General features: G+C 53.0%; 5 protein-coding genes across 5 annotated transcripts; 2 read left to right on the top strand and 3 right to left on the bottom strand.

The window, feature by feature from the left end:
- Positions 1-1,251: 1,251 nt before the first annotated feature.
- On the bottom strand, positions 1,252-3,731 carry BDZ83DRAFT_617226 (fumble-domain-containing protein). Its single transcript, XM_060508017.1, has 3 exons — positions 2,959-3,731; positions 2,603-2,885; positions 1,252-2,546 (listed from the first exon to the last, which is right to left on the bottom strand). The coding sequence occupies exons 1-3, from the start codon at positions 3,304-3,306 to the stop codon at positions 1,633-1,635; spliced, it is 1,545 nt and encodes a 514-aa protein (XP_060366181.1). The 5' UTR covers positions 3,307-3,731; the 3' UTR covers positions 1,252-1,632.
- A 933-nt stretch (positions 3,732-4,664) lies between these two features.
- On the top strand, positions 4,665-6,307 carry BDZ83DRAFT_272191 (uncharacterized protein). Its single transcript, XM_060502065.1, has one exon. It carries the CDS (start codon positions 4,981-4,983, stop codon positions 6,250-6,252), a length of 1,272 nt encoding a protein of 423 aa, XP_060366180.1. The 5' UTR covers positions 4,665-4,980; the 3' UTR covers positions 6,253-6,307.
- A 3,319-nt stretch (positions 6,308-9,626) lies between these two features.
- BDZ83DRAFT_272156 (uncharacterized protein) lies at positions 9,627-11,622 on the bottom strand. The gene is made up of 4 exons (XM_060502064.1): positions 10,598-11,622; positions 10,461-10,517; positions 10,158-10,370; positions 9,627-10,084 (listed from the first exon to the last, which is right to left on the bottom strand). The coding sequence occupies exons 1-4, from the start codon at positions 11,438-11,440 to the stop codon at positions 9,662-9,664; spliced, it is 1,536 nt and encodes a 511-aa protein (XP_060366179.1). The 5' UTR covers positions 11,441-11,622; the 3' UTR covers positions 9,627-9,661.
- A 381-nt stretch (positions 11,623-12,003) lies between these two features.
- BDZ83DRAFT_617217 (uncharacterized protein) lies at positions 12,004-12,716 on the top strand. The gene has a single exon (XM_060508016.1). The coding sequence runs from the start codon at positions 12,216-12,218 to the stop codon at positions 12,429-12,431; it is 216 nt and encodes a 71-aa protein (XP_060366178.1). The 5' UTR covers positions 12,004-12,215; the 3' UTR covers positions 12,432-12,716.
- Positions 12,717-16,595: 3,879 nt separating this feature from the next.
- On the bottom strand, positions 16,596-18,158 carry BDZ83DRAFT_272092 (peroxisomal membrane protein). Its single transcript, XM_060502063.1, has 2 exons — positions 17,820-18,158; positions 16,596-17,757 (listed from the first exon to the last, which is right to left on the bottom strand). Exons 1-2 carry the CDS (start codon positions 17,998-18,000, stop codon positions 16,781-16,783), a joined length of 1,158 nt encoding a protein of 385 aa, XP_060366177.1. The 5' UTR covers positions 18,001-18,158; the 3' UTR covers positions 16,596-16,780.
- Between the last annotated feature and the right edge of the window lie 677 nt (positions 18,159-18,835).

Genomic DNA, 18,835 nt, shown 5'->3' with positions numbered 1-18,835 from the left:
GTTGGACTTTACCTCCTTTGGTCATGGTGGAGAACCACACAAACCACTGCCTCGGGACAGCCTTCTCGTGCGAACAGCTGAAAGTGGGAATTTCCCGAGTTGTGTGGCCTATCTATCCAGGGTAAGGTGACGTTGAGTAGAGAGAAAGACACCGTTCAGACGAGTTTGTTCCGTCGTTGCGGCTTCTAGACCGGACCCCGTTGCGAACGACTACGTCGTGAGGCTTGCGGTGGCGGAGCGGTGACGTTCCTGTGAACTCTGTAAGGAGGACTTTTTTGGTGCCGGGCTATGTTTTTGGTATTGGGCCGAGGATTACGGTATCTGGACCGGCGCCGATGGAGTCGTGGCTGTGATGGCTGTGGCAGCATAGATCCGCGGCTACAACATGGTGTTGTAGAGTCTCTTGTTACTCTACTCTACCCCATGAGATTCGGTAGAGCAGTGCTTCTTCTCATTGACCTTCTCATCATGACCCATCACGCCAGCAATCACCAAGAATCCATGCTGTCCAACTAATCAATCCCAAACTCGAACAACGCGGATCAGACCATACGCCGTCTTTACAGCCCTTTAATCTATACTAAGTCAGGTAATCAACTGTAAAGAAAGCCTCACTAGCGGTTTCCAGAAGTAACGACGAGCAGTGGAGCGTATACTAGGGTTAGCCTTCCGATCCAAAGAAAAAAATGCGCATAACGTTTAAAGTTACCGGGGACGGTTCCCGAGTCTTCCACGGCCCATATACGTTTCAATGCGCACCCCGGCCACGTCCCCTCCTCCGAGGTGCCGAGAATTTGTGGACCGCATCCGTTGAGTCCGGGGTACATGTGATTGTCCGCTTCGTCCGGAAGCCATGTGCCCAGAGGTAATACGGCGATGTGGAGGACGGGATGACGGTTATGACGTATATGTATGGTGTGTAGGACGAAGGATGGCTTGACGTAGCTGTTGTGACGACAACCTCAACTTCAGAGGAAACACGAACAGATCCGGGTATGTCGATCAAACTTGAAGACTTATTGCAGCAATCGTTAGCTAAATGGTGACATGGCGAAGGCAATGTTGAAGAGCTTGCAAGGAGGCTGTCAGGTCAAGAAGAAAGCCTACGATCCTAAGTCAAAAGATTCATGTGACTTCAACTGACATACTACTGAGCCAGGTGACCATAAATCCACAGACATGGATTGGAACACTGTCTCCGGTTGCATGGAGCCTCCAAGATCATCAATGTATTAGCCCGAAGAAACCCTCACTGCTTAAATGACACCTCTCACACGAAGAGGGACCAAGACGACGATCCTTTGCGTGAAATGTTTGTAATGTTTGCTGACAATCCAGGGCCGTTCTGTCTCGACAGGCCAGCCGAGCTATGACTGATAACATTAAACTGGTAAGTATGTAGTAAAAAATATAATGGTATGTGCCAATTAAGTGGTCACCAAGCTGGCGTGATATCTTTCAATCTCGCCTCCCCCACTAAGTTCGCAAATGCTCTGCCATCAAGCGTCGTAAATGCCAGAATATACCGCACCGCCTGCCCGCACAACGCCCAAAAACTGGAAGAACCAACCACGTCTACCTTCGCTCCTTTTTATGAATGTAATGTTGTTTCTTTCTTTCTTTGCCTTTTGACTAGTCGCGTCCCGATTCGCGTCCAGAGTCGGACGCGTAGTCGTCCACGAGGCTTTGCATCTCAACGTCGTGTATCCTGCGATTCTGGATGCGCTTCTCCATGGGCTCTGCTTGTTCGAGAGAACCACGACGGCCCCAGTTGCGAGGTTGACGCTTGAGGAAGGCACCGACTGAGCCCAGGTAGCCCTCGTGACGGAGGAAGTAAGCCTGCTTCTTGCCTTGAGACCAGAACTTGATGGCGTAGCTGAGGGTGTTGATTGTTTGCCTGTGTCCTCGAATGAACGACCCACCAAAGTAGATGTGGTCCAGGTTGTGAATTTGTGATTGGAGGAAGGCGATCTGGCCAATGTTGTTGGATATCGCATATAGCAGCGAGCGCGAGACATCCGCTCCAGAAAAGGGCTCTTCTGAGGAGTGCTCTGCTGCATCATGAGGGCCATCTTCAGCTGAGGCTTCCGGTGGGGGAGACGTGTTCTTGTTATCGCCATTGTGCAGTCCACCGTGGTCTTCCGCTTCATTCTCGGCTGTGCGCTTCATGCGGAAGACCTTGCCAAATGATGATGCAATTGTGGTGCTCTTGAGGCCAATCTTGCCGTAATCTCCCCCGTAGATGTCGCCGACAAGCATGTCGACTTTCGCATTGTCCCCCCGCTCTGACAAGTCGAGCATCTCGTCAAAAGTGCGAGCGCCTGTCAGAAGGGAGAGCAGACCCCAAAGCGTACCACCGCCGAGCGAGGTTCCGCCTACACGTTGATATTGGCGCGGTCCTGAGACCTTTAGCATCGAGACGCCGGAACCTATGTTGACGAGGAGGTAGGGGTAAATGTTTTCCGAAGGTGAGACAAAGTGCATTGGGTCGGTTTCGCTGTAAGTGAAGACTTCGCGGGGTATCTCGGTAATGAAGAAGTCGAGACCTTGGAAGTAAGTTAGCAACCGTGGAGCATGCGCCGAAGGATATGCGAGAGCCTACCAATTATCAAACATTCCATCTCCTCCTCGCGCAACACATCTACGCCCAGGACATCCCGCATCTTGTCGTAGAACTTGAAGGCGCCGCCTCCCGTCGCCATGACGCTCAATTCGTTCGGTTGAGAGCCATTGAGGGTCTGCTGCTTGTCCTTAAGGTGGCGCATGAACTCAATGCAGTCGTCGATGCGATCGGTCTCGAAATTGAGAAAGTTGAGACGACCGCCGGGCTCGGTAGAGTGTGCCTCGCGCGTAAAGTAGACGAGCTTAATCAAGGAGCCGCCAATCTGCGCAAATGAAGGGATTAGCAGCTAGACAAGAAGGAGGAGCAAGTACGGGCGGGAGGGGGCAGTCGCATACGTCAACGGCAATATGGCTCACGACGGCATGGTGGTTGGGCAGGCGGATATCGCTCGTCTCGTGGTGGGTCGGGGAACCTCGGCCATTGCTCCTCGGAGAACTCGAGTCCGGATCGACGATGAAGGCGCCCTTGACATTGATTCGGACGGAGCCCGGCCGGATTATTGTGTTGTCGATTTCCTCGGTGCTCGTCATTGTCCGGGCTCTGGTGCGGATATCGGCGCCGGCCAAGACTGCAGGCTCGGAGGGGTTGTGTCCGCTGTCGATGGTGGTGTTGAGGGTGTTGTCGTTGTCGTCGGGTCGGGAATCCTCTATGGCAGAGCCTCCATGATCAGGCGCGGGGCACATGCTCGGTCTTTATTTGGAAGTGTGTGTGGTCGTCCGGCGCGCGGAGGACCAGACGGAAGGAGAGAGGTCGGGTGGCTTGGGACGGCGCAAGTCATGAACTTTGGGAGGGCCCAAGAGCTATATTCGTAGCCGTTCGCGAGGAGCACGGAGGACGGGCTGGGGAGGTTGCGTCGGACGGTGGTGCGGTTATTCGGTGCTGGGCTGGTGTCGGCGCAGGGTTCGCCTTGCGCTGGGCGTCCGTTCGCTTCGGAGTTGAAGGAGGGGGGGGAAGAAGCTCGGCGGAGAACAGAGAGGACTGGAGTGTTTGTCGAGGGCTTTAGGATTGTGGAACGCACTCGACGAATTTCAGTTGAACGTGACTAGGACCCCGGGCCGATAAAGCTGTAAGGCAAGTGATACCTCACAATTTATTAGTACCTCGAGTTACCCCCCTCCTTTTCTCCCCCCCCTTCAGCGTCAAAATGCGCGCGCGACCCCCGCGTCGTATCTCCGGAAGGTTCGTTATCGATAAGCGGCAGGTCAGATGTACTATTTCCTATCTGGGCAAGTGCCTAGGCACTTTCTGGGGATTCGGCTAACGGAGCTAGGACCTAGGTACTTGGAACTTGGGAACTTAGGGACCTTACCAAGGTCCCTTCCCCTACTAAAATACCCGTCAATCTCTCAAGGTTGGGAAGTTGTACCAGTTCAGGTGGGTTGTTGAGGTCCCCAATGCCGCTGGACCGAGGCTTTCGGGGTACCTCAAGGTAATCAATCGCCAATGAAGCGTATCCCCTCATCGTCGTGTTTCCATACTTCCTTTTCTCCGCAAGAACTCGGAAATGGGCATGGACGTCGTCATTCGTGCGACGTTACCTCTGGCTTCTTCGGCAGCCATGCAGAATCCTAGGTTCTCACCACCAATCCGGCAGCCGACCCGATTGTGCCGCCGGCCGTCGGTGTGGCTGTCATTGTGTAGACCAATCGACTGCGGCCAACTGTAATCCTGAGATTGCAGTAGGTTCGATCAGTAACAAGCCTCAAGCTGCATCTCATCATTAGAATGCGCTACTCCCGACAGGTTCTCTTCAGCATCACATGCCAGTGGCCCAGTCTAGCTCAATTGCCATAGCTCAAAAGTCGAGAGAGGAGCTCACATAAGTCTGACTGTCAGCAACCATCTTGAATTCGGTCTTGGGCTTGAGCCATAAGATACCGCCACGTCAATTGACCAGCGGTGCGACTACTATCCAGGTGAACACCAGCTCAGGTAATCCACCGGGAAGGATTCGTCCTAGCGCCGACATTGTTGATAACCGCCCAGCGCGCACAGGACATGGCTCGTCAGTGTGTAATCTTCAAGGTACTTACCTTAGGTAGCTACTAACTTATTCCACTCGGTGTAAGCATGCAGGTAGATAGCGCTTGTGGAAGCTATGTTTTGGCTTTGTCTGTCTTCCTATTAGTGACCTCTGCACTCATAAAGCTTGGGGCAAGATTCCCCTCGGTTTTTAGTACCAACGGGCAACCCAGTCAGCGAGCTACCGGCCGGACGACAGGTGGGCCCACAAAAACACGGCGTCCTTTGACACTGGGCCCGGTGACCCCCGGTTCAAGGGAAGACGAACAGGAGCCAGATTAAACAAAGAACTCAGGACCACCCAGGGTGCCCCTTTATTTCAAACCTACTGACCTATGGAACATGCTTCTTTAGATACAATGCTGATTGAAGATGTTATCCTTGAACAGCGGCCGGGTCTCACAATCCGCTCAGTTCTACGCACTCTCCGCGGTGTCAATAAGTTGAAGCGTTCCGCCCCTCAGAAATCGAAACTATCTACCTTAGATGTCTTGGAACGCGGCTATATGCGTCTCTTTGAAAAAGAAACGGCCAGTTTTGTCGTGATCTTCGCAAGGACCGTCGCCAATCTCGAGCTCGTTCAAGGAATATCTTCATCGAGAGTGGCTCAAGAATTCCCGAGAATGAGTTTCCCATCTTCCTTTCGTCACAACGATGGCCGTCTTCCACCACCCATCATAATTCCTATGGGCCATCGCCCGCAGAATCCATTCACACCTCGTGAGAACCGCTTACCGCTTCAGCATCAGGGACCTCCGATGAACGCCCCCCGCTTCGACTCTCAGGCACATCGTATGAATCCCCCTAGCTTTCATCCTCAACCCGATCCCCGCTGCGCGGTCCCTCCTGGTCCCATAACACCTTACGTATCACATGGACATCCTGAAGTTTATCACCAAAGCCAGGGACCTAGGCCAGTCTTCCAACCTCCGGGGCCAAATCCCCGCAGAGAACCTGCCCAAGAACCTCCACCATTTGTTAGGCCACCCCCAGATCCAATTCAGAGTAACAGATACAAGGACGACATATATTTGGATGAAGGGGGAAACGGCTTCCAGAACGACGACCGAGGCTCTAGATATATCAAAGAGGAGTTCCGATACACCAACGACTGGCCCCAGAATAGATTGAGAAACCCGCCGGAGCGGTCTGATCAGAATTTCCAAAAACACCCAAGGCAATCGAGTGCCTTTGAGCACGATGACCCTCGAAATCGCTCCATGAGCAGCGAGAAGGGACCTCTTCAGAGTTACCAGGACACCAGCCGGAGTATGCGGGAAACAGCAGAAGAATGGCGGCAGCAGGCGAGTTTTTGCGCGTCTCAAATTAGGGAAGAAAGGCATTCCGAACAAAATGAGATGCTAAATTCTGAACAATGTGGCGGAGGCCAGAAAACAGCAACAGATTTCAGAAGAGAAAGGCGTTTTCAACGACAGATGGAGAGAATTTCCCAAGAACAGTGCAGAGGCGCCCGAGGGCCAAGCCTTTCGAAATGGGCTTCCTCCGTTACCAGGCCGATGGCTCCCAGGCGGCGCGGTTCCGAGTCGAGCTGCTCGACTTCACCCGATGAAGCCATTGACAATTATCAGCGGGAGCCTGTTGCCTAGAAGAAATGCAGTGTTTGCCGGAGCTTGCGCCATGACAAAGGGAAGCCTTGAGTCATGTTCAGGAGAAATTTGAAGGCTGTCCAAATACACTATACCTCCTAGCTGCAGTCTACGAGTTCGCGGCGAGGTGGATTCGTTGCTTCATATAGCATTTATCTAGCAATTGACAACATATCGACGCGCAACGCAAACTCTTTCGATGCTGAAGATACTCTTGGGGTGCCATGGTCACTGGCTGCTGAGCCTCTATCGACAAGTATGGAGACATTTATTCCTGGCGAAGGCTCGTCAGGGTGTAAATAGGGACAATAGAATAGCTCCTGATACCCAACTTCTAACCGAGGGGTTGAACTAATGACAATGACAGGGCCCTCGAATCCACGACTACCTCTCGGATGTCGAGCATCACTCCACTTTTTGCATGGCCAGCTAAAAAACATTTTTGAAATTATCTTTCCACGTCGGCATTCATCTTGAATTAGTTCAAGAGCCCTCGTCTGTATTGTATCTTAATGGGTTTTAGCTAAGCTAGTAAAGTGCTACTGTCTACAAGCGATTACTCAGTATACGCCTCACTATACCTAGGAGCCGCATCGCTGTAACTTGATCTCAAGTTTTGATATAATATCGACTGAGCGTGATGCATCAAAGGCTTCTGCTCCTCGCAAGAAGGGTCAGTCCTCGCAGACTGAGAGCTACGGTTAGCGCCATGGTTGAACGCCTATTCACAGACTCCTCACTACTTGCTTACCTTTGAGTCACTCCTGTATCATTAGACATGGAACATGGTGCTGAATCTGGATTCATTTGAGAGTATGATAAGGGTATCCTGCTTCTTGCCGCAGCGGTATGCCAGTAAGTTGGGCATCCAGTGCTTTATATCCTTGACAGCATCCTTTTAATTTGGGCCCGGCGACCCTCAATTTCAAGGGGCGGTAACGAATCTCGATATAGAACACCTCGTGAAATGAAACACTTCTCGAAGTGAGGTGCTCAAGGAATCCGTTATCTGTTGAGTAATCTTTTAAGAGGTCTGGCGAGATCCTTCCCTAGTAGCCAGCGGCGTAGCACAGTTCGGCTAAGCTTTCGTCCTCTTCATCATGTTCAAAGTATGAAAGACTGAACACCTGCTTTGTATCCGAATCATAGGCATGAATCAATTGGCATATAAGCCCGAGGGGTCAGCATATCCGATATGGCATGGACGATCTCATCGAGAACAGCACAAGAACCGTCGACATTCAGCACATGCAAGTAAAGCGATCATCGAAGGCAGCCCAAGAAGTACTGCACAATGTGGACCCTAAATTCCTCCGGCCATGTTGGATCCCCTGATCCCAATGCACTACAAACTTGTCATTGCATCCATTCAAGCACCTGCGAGCTAGCACGTCGTCATTGCGACGGGCCACCGCATTGTGCTCACCCAGACCATAACCCAGTGAGAAAAAAAGACAAGAGGCGAGTTGAAAAATATATTTCAAATCCGATGATATCGTAGTCGATGAGAATTCCAAGGGACATTTTACCAGACTCCACAACTGGAGCCCGGGAAGCCGAATTACAGTACCGAAGGGAGGTTCGAGGACCAAGAGGCAGTGTAGACTTTTTCACAGAGGCATATGGAGGAGCACAAACTTGGGTCCCTACGTCAGCCGTTCCTCACGCGCACCCTCGCGGATACGTCATGGGCCCAGGCAACGAGCAGGCTTTGTGGGTAGAAGAACCCCCACGAACAGGTGGAAAGCCGAAAACTGGGAGCGCTGGGTCAGACTATCCCGGAAACTATTCAACAAGCCAATATAACCCTCCAATGCCAAGACCAAGACATCTGTCTGTCCGCTCTTATTCACCTCAGCTTTCAGGGGAGTTCATAACGGATTCAACGGGCCAGAGTGGTCAAGCTTTACAGGATCAAGCATCCTGGGCGCCTGGGACTCATGATCCATATTCACAATCGCGCGAATCGGGTCGGTAGCCTCCACCAGTATATAATGAAGGCGATGAAGGAACAAGAGCCCGAAGACACCAGCCGGCATTTAGCAATGGGGAAGGCTTGAAAATACGCGAGATGAGGCCAGGAAGTATGGACAATGGACATGTAATTAGAGGAGAAGTAAGCATGGTATCGACTCGCCCACCCCGGTAGTATGTATCTTGGGTCTGGTCCATATTAGCACTTCATTCAAGATAGTCAGTAGCAAGACGTTCCAGTTCTCAGTTAATGCGAACGTTCTTGTCGAAAATTTTGGCATTAAAACCGTTGCTTTTAGATTCCTAGATGTTTGCAAAGCAGCCTGTGTTCCCCTTGTTTAACGCATTCCTCTACAGACTTGCAAGACTGAGCAAAGCCGCAAGACCAACATAGAGTGAGGGGTTTATTTGCGGGCAATGGAGCTTCCCTGAGCTGCTTTCTCATATCGTCAAGTTGTCATGGCCATCGCCTCCTGTGCTTTTCCGCAACATGATTGGGGTTGAGATTGGCGAAGTCTGCGAATTTTTGATTGGGCATTCTACGCAGCTCATATGTCACCACTTCAGTAAGCTGCATCGTACGCCGAGTTGTCGACTTCGCAAAGTGCAGAAGCAAACGTCCCTGGAGAAGCAAGCAGGGGCAAAAATCGCCCTGCTCTGACCCTTTTCCCAAAGAGAAACTCCGATGCCTGGATCATATCACTGATTTTCTGTCTCTCTATCATAAGGCTCCCTCGTCTACTGAGTCCTTTCTCATTTGAGCAAATCATTCCATAGTCCATCGCCAAACAGAGCCAATGTGACAGCCAAGGCAAACCAAGTTTCTCACCTCTCCTAAAGTACAAAGTTCTCCTTTCCCCCAAGGAAGAAACCATCCCGTTTGGTATCTCCCACTAAAACCCCGTTCCGTCATAATGCTCATGAAGGGTATTTCCAAAAGTCTCCCCGTTGAAGAAAAAAGATGCCTCCGCAGAATACTTCAAAACGCCGGAGCCCCCTCTCTCTCTTGCCGCGGAAGTCAAGAGAAAAAAAGATAGAGAGCCTAGTAGCTCTTTCCGAACACCTCATAATTCAAGAACGAAATGCCCTTTACCCTTTCATGAAGCTGGTAATGTGAAGAAGAAGAAGATAATACGCCCCCGAAGTCCATGGTAACATGCACCCCTTTCGTGGCGGCCTAACAGCCTTGGGTGTGCTCCGTCCGTTCCGTCGTCTAAATAGCAAGTTGCGAAGCCTTTGCTGGGCTGAAGGTTTTGTCGTCTGTTGTCTGTTTTCTGTTGTCGGTCATAACAAAGCATCAAGTCGTGATACGCCCCTCCTCTTTTCTCTCCTCCCCCCCCCTGCTCATGTCGTGTATGTTGTTTGAGCCAATACCGTTGTCAAATAGAGGTACAATGGTGATTTCTCCCAGAAGCTCATGAAACAAAATCTCATCTCAACGCCACAGGAAATCTGACGGCTTCACCGGCCTCCCCGTAGCATGTGAAATGATCCTCACATTCTCGCACGCGTCCTCAAAGTCGTCGTCCATGTTGTACTCGCGGTAATACCACCCGCCCGTCCGCGGGTCCCAGAAATCTCGTCGGTGCAGCTCGGGCGTGTGAAGGCCTAGATATGACATCCACTGCGTGTGCTCGCGCAGGATGGCCGGGCTGCTGACGTCCTCCGGGCCGAGGACGGTGTTGATGGGCTGCGAGATGGACTTTTGCCCGCGGGCGTCCCGGTCGTTGAACATGAGCATCAGGCGGGAGGCGATTTCCTTGTCGATTGCGCTAAGGGGTTGGCCGTGCTCGATGCGGCCTGCTAGCGATGTCAGGTAGGATTTGTGTCCATTCTTCCTTGGTGAATGGAGATGGGCCTAATAGATTGTTAGACCTTCCTTGGGTCGAAAGATAATGCACGTTGGCGAGTGTCATCAGTTGTCATCATACCTTCATCTCTCGCCGGGTGTCCGTAAGAAACGGGCAGTTGTCCATGATGCACCGGTAAATCTCCTTGAGGTAGCCCGGCTCGGCCACCGGTGGCGGGCAACAGTGGGTCGTCGGCTGCGAGTCCGGCAGGAAAGACACCGGCCGGCACTTTTGACAAAGGCCCCGGACGCACGGCTCGTTTCCGGGTCCTTCATGATCGAGGTAGTAGTGTAACTGGGGGTCCCCGGTACTGTCAATTCACAAAGTTCACCTTAAAAAGACGGGTTTGTCTTAACCCCAAACCGGCGCGTCAAAAGAACGTACCTCTGAACATCCCGGCCGAGAGAATCCGGGGTCTCTCCGGGCATCTGCCGGATTTGGCTGCGCGTCTTGTAAGCGTGTGTTGCTCTCACACGGACATTATGTGAATAGGGGGCCGGAAATGTTAAGGCGGCACGTACTATCCTTAGTTCGATCCGGTCCTTTTGACTGACATCTCCCCGAATCACCTTGGCGGGCAGAGGCATGGCGTTCCATCGCAGACAACACATGGAACACACGTACTTCCTCGGCCACCCAAAGTTCCCCTGCGCGTCCGCCACGGCCTCCGATTCCTGACACCGCCACCCGATGCCGTTGCCGTACTCGTGGCGGGTGCGTGAGAGGCCGTAATAGTCGATACTCCATCCGGTCTGGATCTGGTCTCCATTGGCCACGGACTGCGATCCGTCCACCTCCGTCGGTAGAGAAAACTCCTGCGGCGCCGGACGGCCGACCGCGTTGCCGAGGTAGAATCCTGTGTCACCGTCTACGCGAACGAGGACGTGACGCGGCTGCGAGGGCTCGGCGGCGGATAGGTCGAACGGGTTGATGATCCCGGCAGCCGGAGCCGGGGCAGATTGCTGTTGAGCCGCTGGCGCGGGATATGTGCCGTCGTTGGCACCGCCTTGGCTGTTGTGAATATCCCCGCCGCCGGCACCGGCGCTTGCTGCACCTCCTCGCGTGATGGCCGCAGAGGCCGGACCACCAGTGGCATCCGGTAGTTTACCAAAGCGGGGAGGTCCCGTGCCTTGGCGGCTGCTACCGCTATTACCGCTACCGCCGTTGTGCGATGATATCAAGGAAGCAGCAGCACCAGGCGGCTCTCGTTCCTGTGGTTGGGCCTGGATGACAGCCGGGCGTGTTGGTGGCCATTGTTTGCTGTACATGAGAGACCCATGATGTGGCGGGGGAAACGGATGGAAATCACCTCCCCCGAGAGAATTCTGATGCCCGACGAATCGATTGGAGATTGTCAGGCTCATGTTACGCGGGGGGAAGATGTTGTGCTCCTGGAGGGTGCTTGAAGTAGAAAGGCGGCAGAGCCGGGGACGAAAAGGACCCCAAATTGTCTGGTCTGGTCTGGTCTGGCCGTGCTTCGTTTCCTGAGTCCTGGTTCCTGGGTTCTGGTTTCCTGTTATCCTGGGGCGTTTACGTATCTGAAAGCTTGCTCTTTTCACGGGATCTTCAGCTGTGAAAGTGATCTGATTGATGCTGCTGATGCTGGCCTGCTGCTTGCCCACGGGTAACTGCAGATGGGAAAGGGAACACAATGTATGGAGAGAGAGGCGAAGAGAAGGGACGGGCGGAAGCGAGTCGGGTCATGTACGATGGAGCGGAGAGATAGATCTCAGACAAACAGCGCGTGCCGGGAGTGGATGGAAGTTGTGTACAGAGTTGTACAAAAGAGTCGAGTGGAAGTGAATGTAGTGAAGAAAGGACGGGAGATGTAGGAGGAGATCCTGATTGAATGACACCCCCTGCGCTCACGATATTTTGGTTCACCGGGCTGGACGACTTCCCACGCTGGGCTGGGCATCGGGGAATCGGGGGGGGGGGGGGGATCACTCAAGGACCAAGGTACCATCCAATGAACCCAATCGCAATTCCCCAGTACCACCAGTACCAGTCCATGGTCACCCAGCGGTTTTATTCTCGCTGGTTGCTCACCTGAATCAAAAAGAAAAAGAAGGGCAAGGCGAGAAACTACCCCCAGGGTGGCTGGCCCTAGTCTCAGAGTATCGCGAGAAGGAAAAAGCAATGCGCGTTGCGGATGGATACCTAGTGTACGCAGTACACACTCTGTCTCTCGGAGTCTCTGTGGCTCCCATCACCCTTTCAGTAAGTATATCTCTCTCTCTGCCTTGTTGTCGTTCGCTCAACGTGTGCTTTGTCGGCCCTGTCGCTACCCAGGGTGCCAGGCACACACACACGCACTATACTGCGTACGTCTACGCCTTGCAACGTGACTGGTGAACGTCTGCGCCTGGTTCCAGCGGACGGAAGATGCCCAATTTCTGCAGACAGACGCGTAGGCGTAGCGGATACGCAGGAGAGCCAGACCCGGGTACGGGTACGTATCCGTACGTACGACACAATGATAGCGTGCAGTAGATAATCTTGGGAAGACTGCCAAACTGGAGCCCAAAAAGTCCAAAGTGGCCGGGGTCAGGGAGATGAGCCAGGGGATCAAAGGCAAGGATCAAGTGAACAGCCAGGGGTTGGGAAGGGGAGGGGGGTGATCCGGGAGAGGAGGGGGGAGGGGAGTAGCAGCGGGCGGTTGGGCCAGGGCCGAGATCGATTCGATATGAGTGAACCTTCTTTTGCAGTGCTATCTCATTCTCCGGTGTTGTGTCCGTACGGATACCCAAAGGATAAGATCCGAGGCTGGACTCCTATGTCATAGTACAGAAGACATATTACTATGTATAGGTATAGGTAGGGCTCGCTCTCGGCACGGGAAGGCAGGACAGGATGCTGCCGGGTTACGTTGTGATAGGTATGCTGCAGGTCATCAAACATCATCAGACGAGGCGAAAAGGGCCTGGGCCAACACGGCCACCACCTACATATCAGGCGCAACCTCGTGGCTCCCAGGTTGGGTTCCATGCTTCCCTCAAGAGAGACACCATCGCGGTATGTACGTCTGCTGCCTTGCACCTGGATGAGCATCGACAAGACATCCCCGATACCCCTGTTTGCGCGCCTGTATGTCGGGGGTGTCATGCCGCTGCCACAATCTGCATCTGCAGTGTGCGCTGATGTGCTGCGCGCGTTGCGTGCTGCTGTGGCTTGGCTTTTTTGTCCAGACTCCGCTTCGATGTGCTGTCAGTGTCATAGTAATCGTCACTCTTACACCGCGCAGACACCACGCAGAGTACTTGTGTAGGTATTCGTACCCAAAAGTAGTTGCGTACTCAAGTATCTGTATCTGCAGTTGAGAACACGAAGAAACGCCTCCCCCGGTACGGACGTATGCAGAAGGAAAAAGACAGATGAGTTGCAGATTCCTCTGAGACTTGTGTCTCGTTCAGCATGACCAGCAGCATCTCAGCAAGCCCCCCCCCCCTGCCTCACGTTGGGATTGGTCCGGCACGAGGAGACCCCTCTTTCCCAGGGATTGTTTATATTCCCGTGTACTTATTGCACAATACCCGTATAAGTTGTCAGTCAGTAGTTTGTTTGCTCAGTTTTGTGTGGTTGATGTCGAAAAAACATGGCGCCCTATCCGCAACTGGGACCCTAATCCGCGGCACTAAGAGAAAATCCACAACTCTCCGATCGATAGACGAAGCAAGACTTGTCAAAAAGTCGATAGTCGATAGGAGGAGCTCCAGGGACAGGCCCCCGAGACGTCTGCCTATGGGCAAAGATCCGGGGAAGACGGACCAATGGGCGATGCGTCGAGTGGCGTAAAAGGAGGTGCTGCAGCTCGCTCTAAGAAGAGGTTTAGCAAGTTTTGGTCTAGCTGTGGAGAGTCTTTTTTTTTTTTTTTCTTTTTTGCTTTTTCCAAAAGTATTTGCCCCTCATCAACAAGTCAAACCTCCTTCGGGCTCATTCCCGCTGGAATATGGATCCGCGATGAGTTCAAATCTCGCAAACCGCGTCAAAGACAAGAACCTCGGAATGGTTAGTGGAGATGGCCTGTTAAAGCCCTTTTTACCCGCCGCCTTGGTCTCGCTTCCGTGGGTTCGTTTGCTCGTTTGCTCGGGTTTTTGACTGCCGTATCGTGGTGCAATGTATTGCAGCACGCGCATTGCAGTTGAGTGTACGATTGCTCTGCCCGAGCTCTCTGCCTGAGCTCAGCTTTTGCCTGAGCTCTTTGCCTGAGCTCAATGTGTGTATGGCGAGTTGCTCTCGGCTCTGCATCATCATGCCTTTTGATACCCAACACCAACACACAACTGATCCCCTCATACATGAAGAACCCAAAACGAAAACGTGTTGTAATCATAAACGACCACAAAACCCCACGTCAGGCTCTGCTCAATTTCAAACGAGATGGCAAAACGCCCGTTCCAACAGAGCTGAATCCAAGAGGCCTGTGCCCAGTGACATATCCCATCACCGGCAGTCGTCCAAATACCTCAATATTGAAATTGCTACCGATATTTTCCATCTCTTCATCCCCTTGCAACCCCCCCCCCCCTTCTCGCCAAAGCCGAAAGAAAAAATGTGACGAATGACGACCCGATCGACTGGGCCTGACGATTGCACTTGGGAGGAGCCAAAGAAAGTTGCCGACGTGCAGCAGCCCCGTTCCGTTGGTGCTGACGGACTGGAGCCTGACAGATATGCTGACGGACCATGGCTGGCCAGCATGGATGATGGATGGACTGTCCTCAGCAACTCGGGTAGGTTAGTCGTATTATCGAGATGTACTTATTTGGACTTGGAACTCGACAACCGACTTATTCAGGCTGAGGGATCCGAGATACAGCATGATCATGATGTGATCCCACGATCTCTCCCTTCCTCCCGTACCCAAAAGTCTCAGTCTCACCATCCGATCCCGACTCCCGACTTCCACTTCCCACCCATCCCAAATTCCCCATCCCTAGCCTCGCTTCAGCGTGACGTGACAACCTTAGCCCATCCCCCATATCCAGCCATCACGAAACATATCAATCCTCACAATAATAAATTCCGATCCACGTGAAGAATTTTTCTTACACCACACACACCCCAATTCACCTGGCTAGCTAGCTAGCGCCGAATCGAAATGTCCAGTGTCCCAGTGTCCCAGTGTGATCCGCCAGCTCCAAACTCCAAAAGTCATAGCTAAACCCTACACAGCAATCCTTGACGACAACGGACAGCAGGAATACTCGAGAGAGAGGGGAAAAAGCAAGTATACAGCGTCCCCGGGTCCCACGGAATCGACTTCCGGACTGCCACCACCAACCACTGACACCACCACGATCGACAAGCCACGCGCCGGACGCCCGCTTTCCCAGCCAGCCAGGGCACGCCGCACAGGTCTCCAAAAGGAGAGACATGGGGGGGGGGGGGCTGCCGTACCTTTCTTTGCGTCTCTGCAGATAGGACAGGTACAGCAAGTACTCCGTCGGATGTGCTCTCTTCGACGATCAGCGGTGTGTCGTGCGTGCTGCGTTGGTGGGTTTTTGGCCTTTTGTTTTCCTACAAATAACATAAAACGCTCAACGGGCGAGAAAAGGGATGTGGGAAAGCTGAACGGCAAAGAACCTGGTCGAGCTGGTGTCAAGCTGGACTTGGGAAAGCGGCGCTCGGATGGACAAGGGTCTTGCAGGCTACGGATACAGATACGGAGTACACAAGGGAGCATTAAAAGGGATACACTTATTGCCAAAAAGTGGCTAAACAGCTAGCTAGTCATACAGATCCTACCAACATCCGATACCTAGGTACTCATCATCTAGGTCTCTGTTCATACTCTAGGGTCCAAACATTGGCCATCTTCCCCCCTTGTACGGCAGTCGGGTCCGCGTGTAATACGAACTACCAGCCTTGTAATACCGCGTGACAATAGCCGCTCTCAAGTCAAACATGGCGAGACAAGAGGCGGAGAATCAGGGCCGCAGTCCTTACTTCTCCAGCAAACGAGTGAGCACCCGGATGATGCACATATCTCGATAGTCGTCATCGCGCCACTGCTGTGGCACCGGAATTGCATTCCTTTGCTATGGCGGCTGGCTTGAGTGTCTCAAAATGGGCAATTCAGAAGCATGGCTCGCAGAGTCGCAACCCTCCTTGCTTCCGGCTTCACACGTATATCGAGCCTGGCCAAACTGGCTCCAGAGTGTGTTCCCCGACTGTCCCCCTGACCGATACCAATGGATCCTCTCGACCATGTTGTAGCCATTCGGAGCATTTGCACGAAACCGGGTCCCTTTGCGCACGTTGCACATTCGCATCGGAAACGTTGTGTGGATGACGATTTGGCTTGGCTCCTGGTCTCCCTGAAGAGCCGCATGTCAAGCCCTCAGCGTGTATCCACCGACTCTACGACGCCAGTCAAAAGAAACTGAAATGCTTGGGTTCGACGCACGGTGTTACGTTGGGGGATATGCGTGGAGCTCGAGTTGCACAAACACCTGGCATTTTGCGTGGTGATGGCAAAAAGAAAGCCTTCACAAATCTGATTCGCTGTCCTTGCTGGGCCGCATGAGGGACCTAGACGGTGGCTTGAGGCGGTCTGGGAGGGTTCTTGGCGCCTTGATCAAGCCCTGAATTGCATAGAAATGCAAGCAATACTCTGCGAAGGCCAGGCGGATGCTGACTTGTAAACCGAATCAATCGTTACGACTGACACCGGCGCAGAACGAACGCCGAGCAGCCTACATTTAGGCACTGGTGCTGAAGTAGTAGTTCTCCCACAAGTACTCGTAGTCCTCCAGAATGCCACCGACCAAGTTGGGTACTCTGGATCGCACGCCGCCGACAACACCCTTCATGATGTTCTCGTAGAATGCTCCGCGCATGGTCCACCATCCCATGGCCCAGCCTCTCTTGCTCCATTCGTCGCGTTCGAGTGGCGTTGTCCTGAAGCCCCGGTCTCTGAGTTGTCGTGCTGCGTATTCAACGCTCAGACCAACTAGCCACGGTGTCCATGACTTCTTATTCTTGCTTTTCGACAAAGCAATGGCATACACCAACGGTGCGAGGATGTGTAGCACCTCTGCTGCCTGTGCACTGCCCTGCAGCTGATTCAGCAGCTTTGCAGCTGGTTTGATATCCTCTGCTGTCAACACTTTGCCCAGAAGATAGCCGCTAATATCGCCAGCGTTGGGCAGCGAAGGAAGGCTCATGCCAGTCCTGGGCATCGTCCAGTCTTTCTCATGAGGCTTCTGCGCCTCTTCGCTGTCTTCCGGTGCGTGTCCATTGGTCGGCTCTTCCAGAATATCCTTCAGAGCGGCGTCACTTTCGGCCTCGGTTTCTTCAGGGATAGGCTCACGTTCCGGGAGAACGGGCGACACAAGAGGACGAGAGCGCGTCACGCGCAATAGTAATAGGCGGCAGATGGCCTTGATAGCCTCCAAGAGCACGACGACGCGCCATCGACTGCGCTCGCCGCCACGCCTCTTAGCAGCCATCTCGCATAGCAGCTGTGTGTATGTGACCATTTGCAGTAACATGGCAATGCGCCGGTACATGGGACTGCGCTGAGTCCAGTATTTTGTATATCGGGCATGAGGGGATGGCAGTCGCGCCATCGGGATGCGCGACAGAGCGCGCATAAGAAGGGTATCATGATAAAGAGAAAGGAGCTGTACACTCGAATGGACAGTTTCGGAAGCAATTTCGGCGTCGCGGAACCGACCTTTCAGAGGCAGTGTTAGATGGGCGATAGCGAAGACAGTCTTGTGTGGAGAGGTGCCTTACCAGGGATGATATAGGTGAGGGACCGTAAGGCCGACTCTATTTGAGAGACCTGACTAGAGTTCTTGGTGATGAACTCTTCGTACATGTGAAGCCATTGCGGCGGTAATGAAAGAACGGCGCGGATCTTGGACGGCTGATGCGATAGTCGCGTTTTGTTGGGGATATCGGCGGAAGTCGACATGATGCAAGATTCAAATCATTAAGGCGTGGCGAAGGTTGCGCAACGAATAGTCGGACCGGAGGTGGAACTGAACAGGTACAGAGGAAAAGCGCGCGGTGGTGGTGTCAGCACGAAGAGAATGAAGAAGAGGGCGATATGTCAAGATGAAGGGGTTGCAAATGACAACACAGCGACGCTGGGATTTGTGAGGGAAGTGAAAGTGGTTGGCGGAAGTGCGAATTAGGTATTAACGTAGGTAAGCTCTCTCGCAAACGCCAGAGTCGAGGTGGTAAAGGTGTATCCGCAAGGCAAGGTAAGTGCGGACAGGATGGACGGTTTAATGACGGAAAGTTGCAGGGACCTCGGGGGGCACGCTCATCGCGACTGACGTGGAGTGCGCCTGTTGCTTCTGTGCTCCTGCTGATCTGACCTGAGCCCGCGGGCGACCGACCGACCGTAAGCCGAGGTCGCGGCGTCGCCTATCACCTTTCGGCCCTGCCACCTCAGGCAAATGCGCTTGTCGCTGGCATGAGATAGGAAAGTGCATCATCACCCGCCTGTCCAATGCATTGGGCCAATGAGATTACGTTGCATGCCTCGGTAAGGGCAATCCCTGCCGCCTCAGAGCACGTCTACACTACTTGCATTACCTACCTTTACCTTAGGTTACCTTACCTCTAGGTAGGTACTTACACTCGGAATGACATATCTCTATGGATCAAGTGAGCCTCACGACGACATCAACCACGAACCTCACTCGCACTACACTCTTACAGACCTTGGCTCCTTGGAAACATCTTTTCATTTGCACAAAGCGAGTAGCATTTGCCCTCTAGATCCTCGTAACACCGCAACC

The sequence above is a fragment of the Colletotrichum acutatum genome, assembly GCF_030867785.1.
Source record: "Colletotrichum acutatum strain CBS 112980 chromosome Unknown BDZ83scaffold_35, whole genome shotgun sequence".
Classification (NCBI taxonomy): domain Eukaryota; kingdom Fungi; phylum Ascomycota; class Sordariomycetes; order Glomerellales; family Glomerellaceae; genus Colletotrichum; species Colletotrichum acutatum.
This window is presented reverse-complemented; position numbering and strand designations above follow the sequence as displayed.

What these genes read in the sequence shown, in the direction of transcription:
- BDZ83DRAFT_617226 (XM_060508017.1), bottom strand. Translation starts at nt 3,306, where the DNA reads ATGTGCCCCGCGCCTGATCATGGAGGCTCTGCCATAGAGGATTCCCGA. An exon ending in TGAGCCATATTGCCGTTGAC is followed by an intron (nt 2,886 to 2,958) that starts GTATGCGACTGC and finishes TCATTTGCGCAG; the next exon opens with ATTGGCGGCTCCTTGATTAA. An exon ending in GATGGAATGTTTGATAATTG is followed by an intron (nt 2,547 to 2,602) that starts GTAGGCTCTCGC and finishes CTTACTTCCAAG; the next exon opens with GTCTCGACTTCTTCATTACC.
- BDZ83DRAFT_272156 (XM_060502064.1), bottom strand. Translation starts at nt 11,440, where the DNA reads ATGAGCCTGACAATCTCCAATCGATTCGTCGGGCATCAGAATTCTCTC. An exon ending in ACCGGATCGAACTAAGGATA is followed by an intron (nt 10,518 to 10,597) that starts GTACGTGCCGCC and finishes CAAGACGCGCAG; the next exon opens with CCAAATCCGGCAGATGCCCG. An exon ending in ACACCCGGCGAGAGATGAAG is followed by an intron (nt 10,085 to 10,157) that starts GTATGATGACAA and finishes ACAATCTATTAG; the next exon opens with GCCCATCTCCATTCACCAAG.
- BDZ83DRAFT_272092 (XM_060502063.1), bottom strand. Translation starts at nt 18,000, where the DNA reads ATGTCGACTTCCGCCGATATCCCCAACAAAACGCGACTATCGCATCAG. An exon ending in CCTCACCTATATCATCCCTG is followed by an intron (nt 17,758 to 17,819) that starts GTAAGGCACCTC and finishes TGCCTCTGAAAG; the next exon opens with GTCGGTTCCGCGACGCCGAA.
- BDZ83DRAFT_617217 (XM_060508016.1), top strand. Translation starts at nt 12,216, where the DNA reads ATGCGCGTTGCGGATGGATACCTAGTGTACGCAGTACACACTCTGTCT.
- BDZ83DRAFT_272191 (XM_060502065.1), top strand. Translation starts at nt 4,981, where the DNA reads ATGGAACATGCTTCTTTAGATACAATGCTGATTGAAGATGTTATCCTT.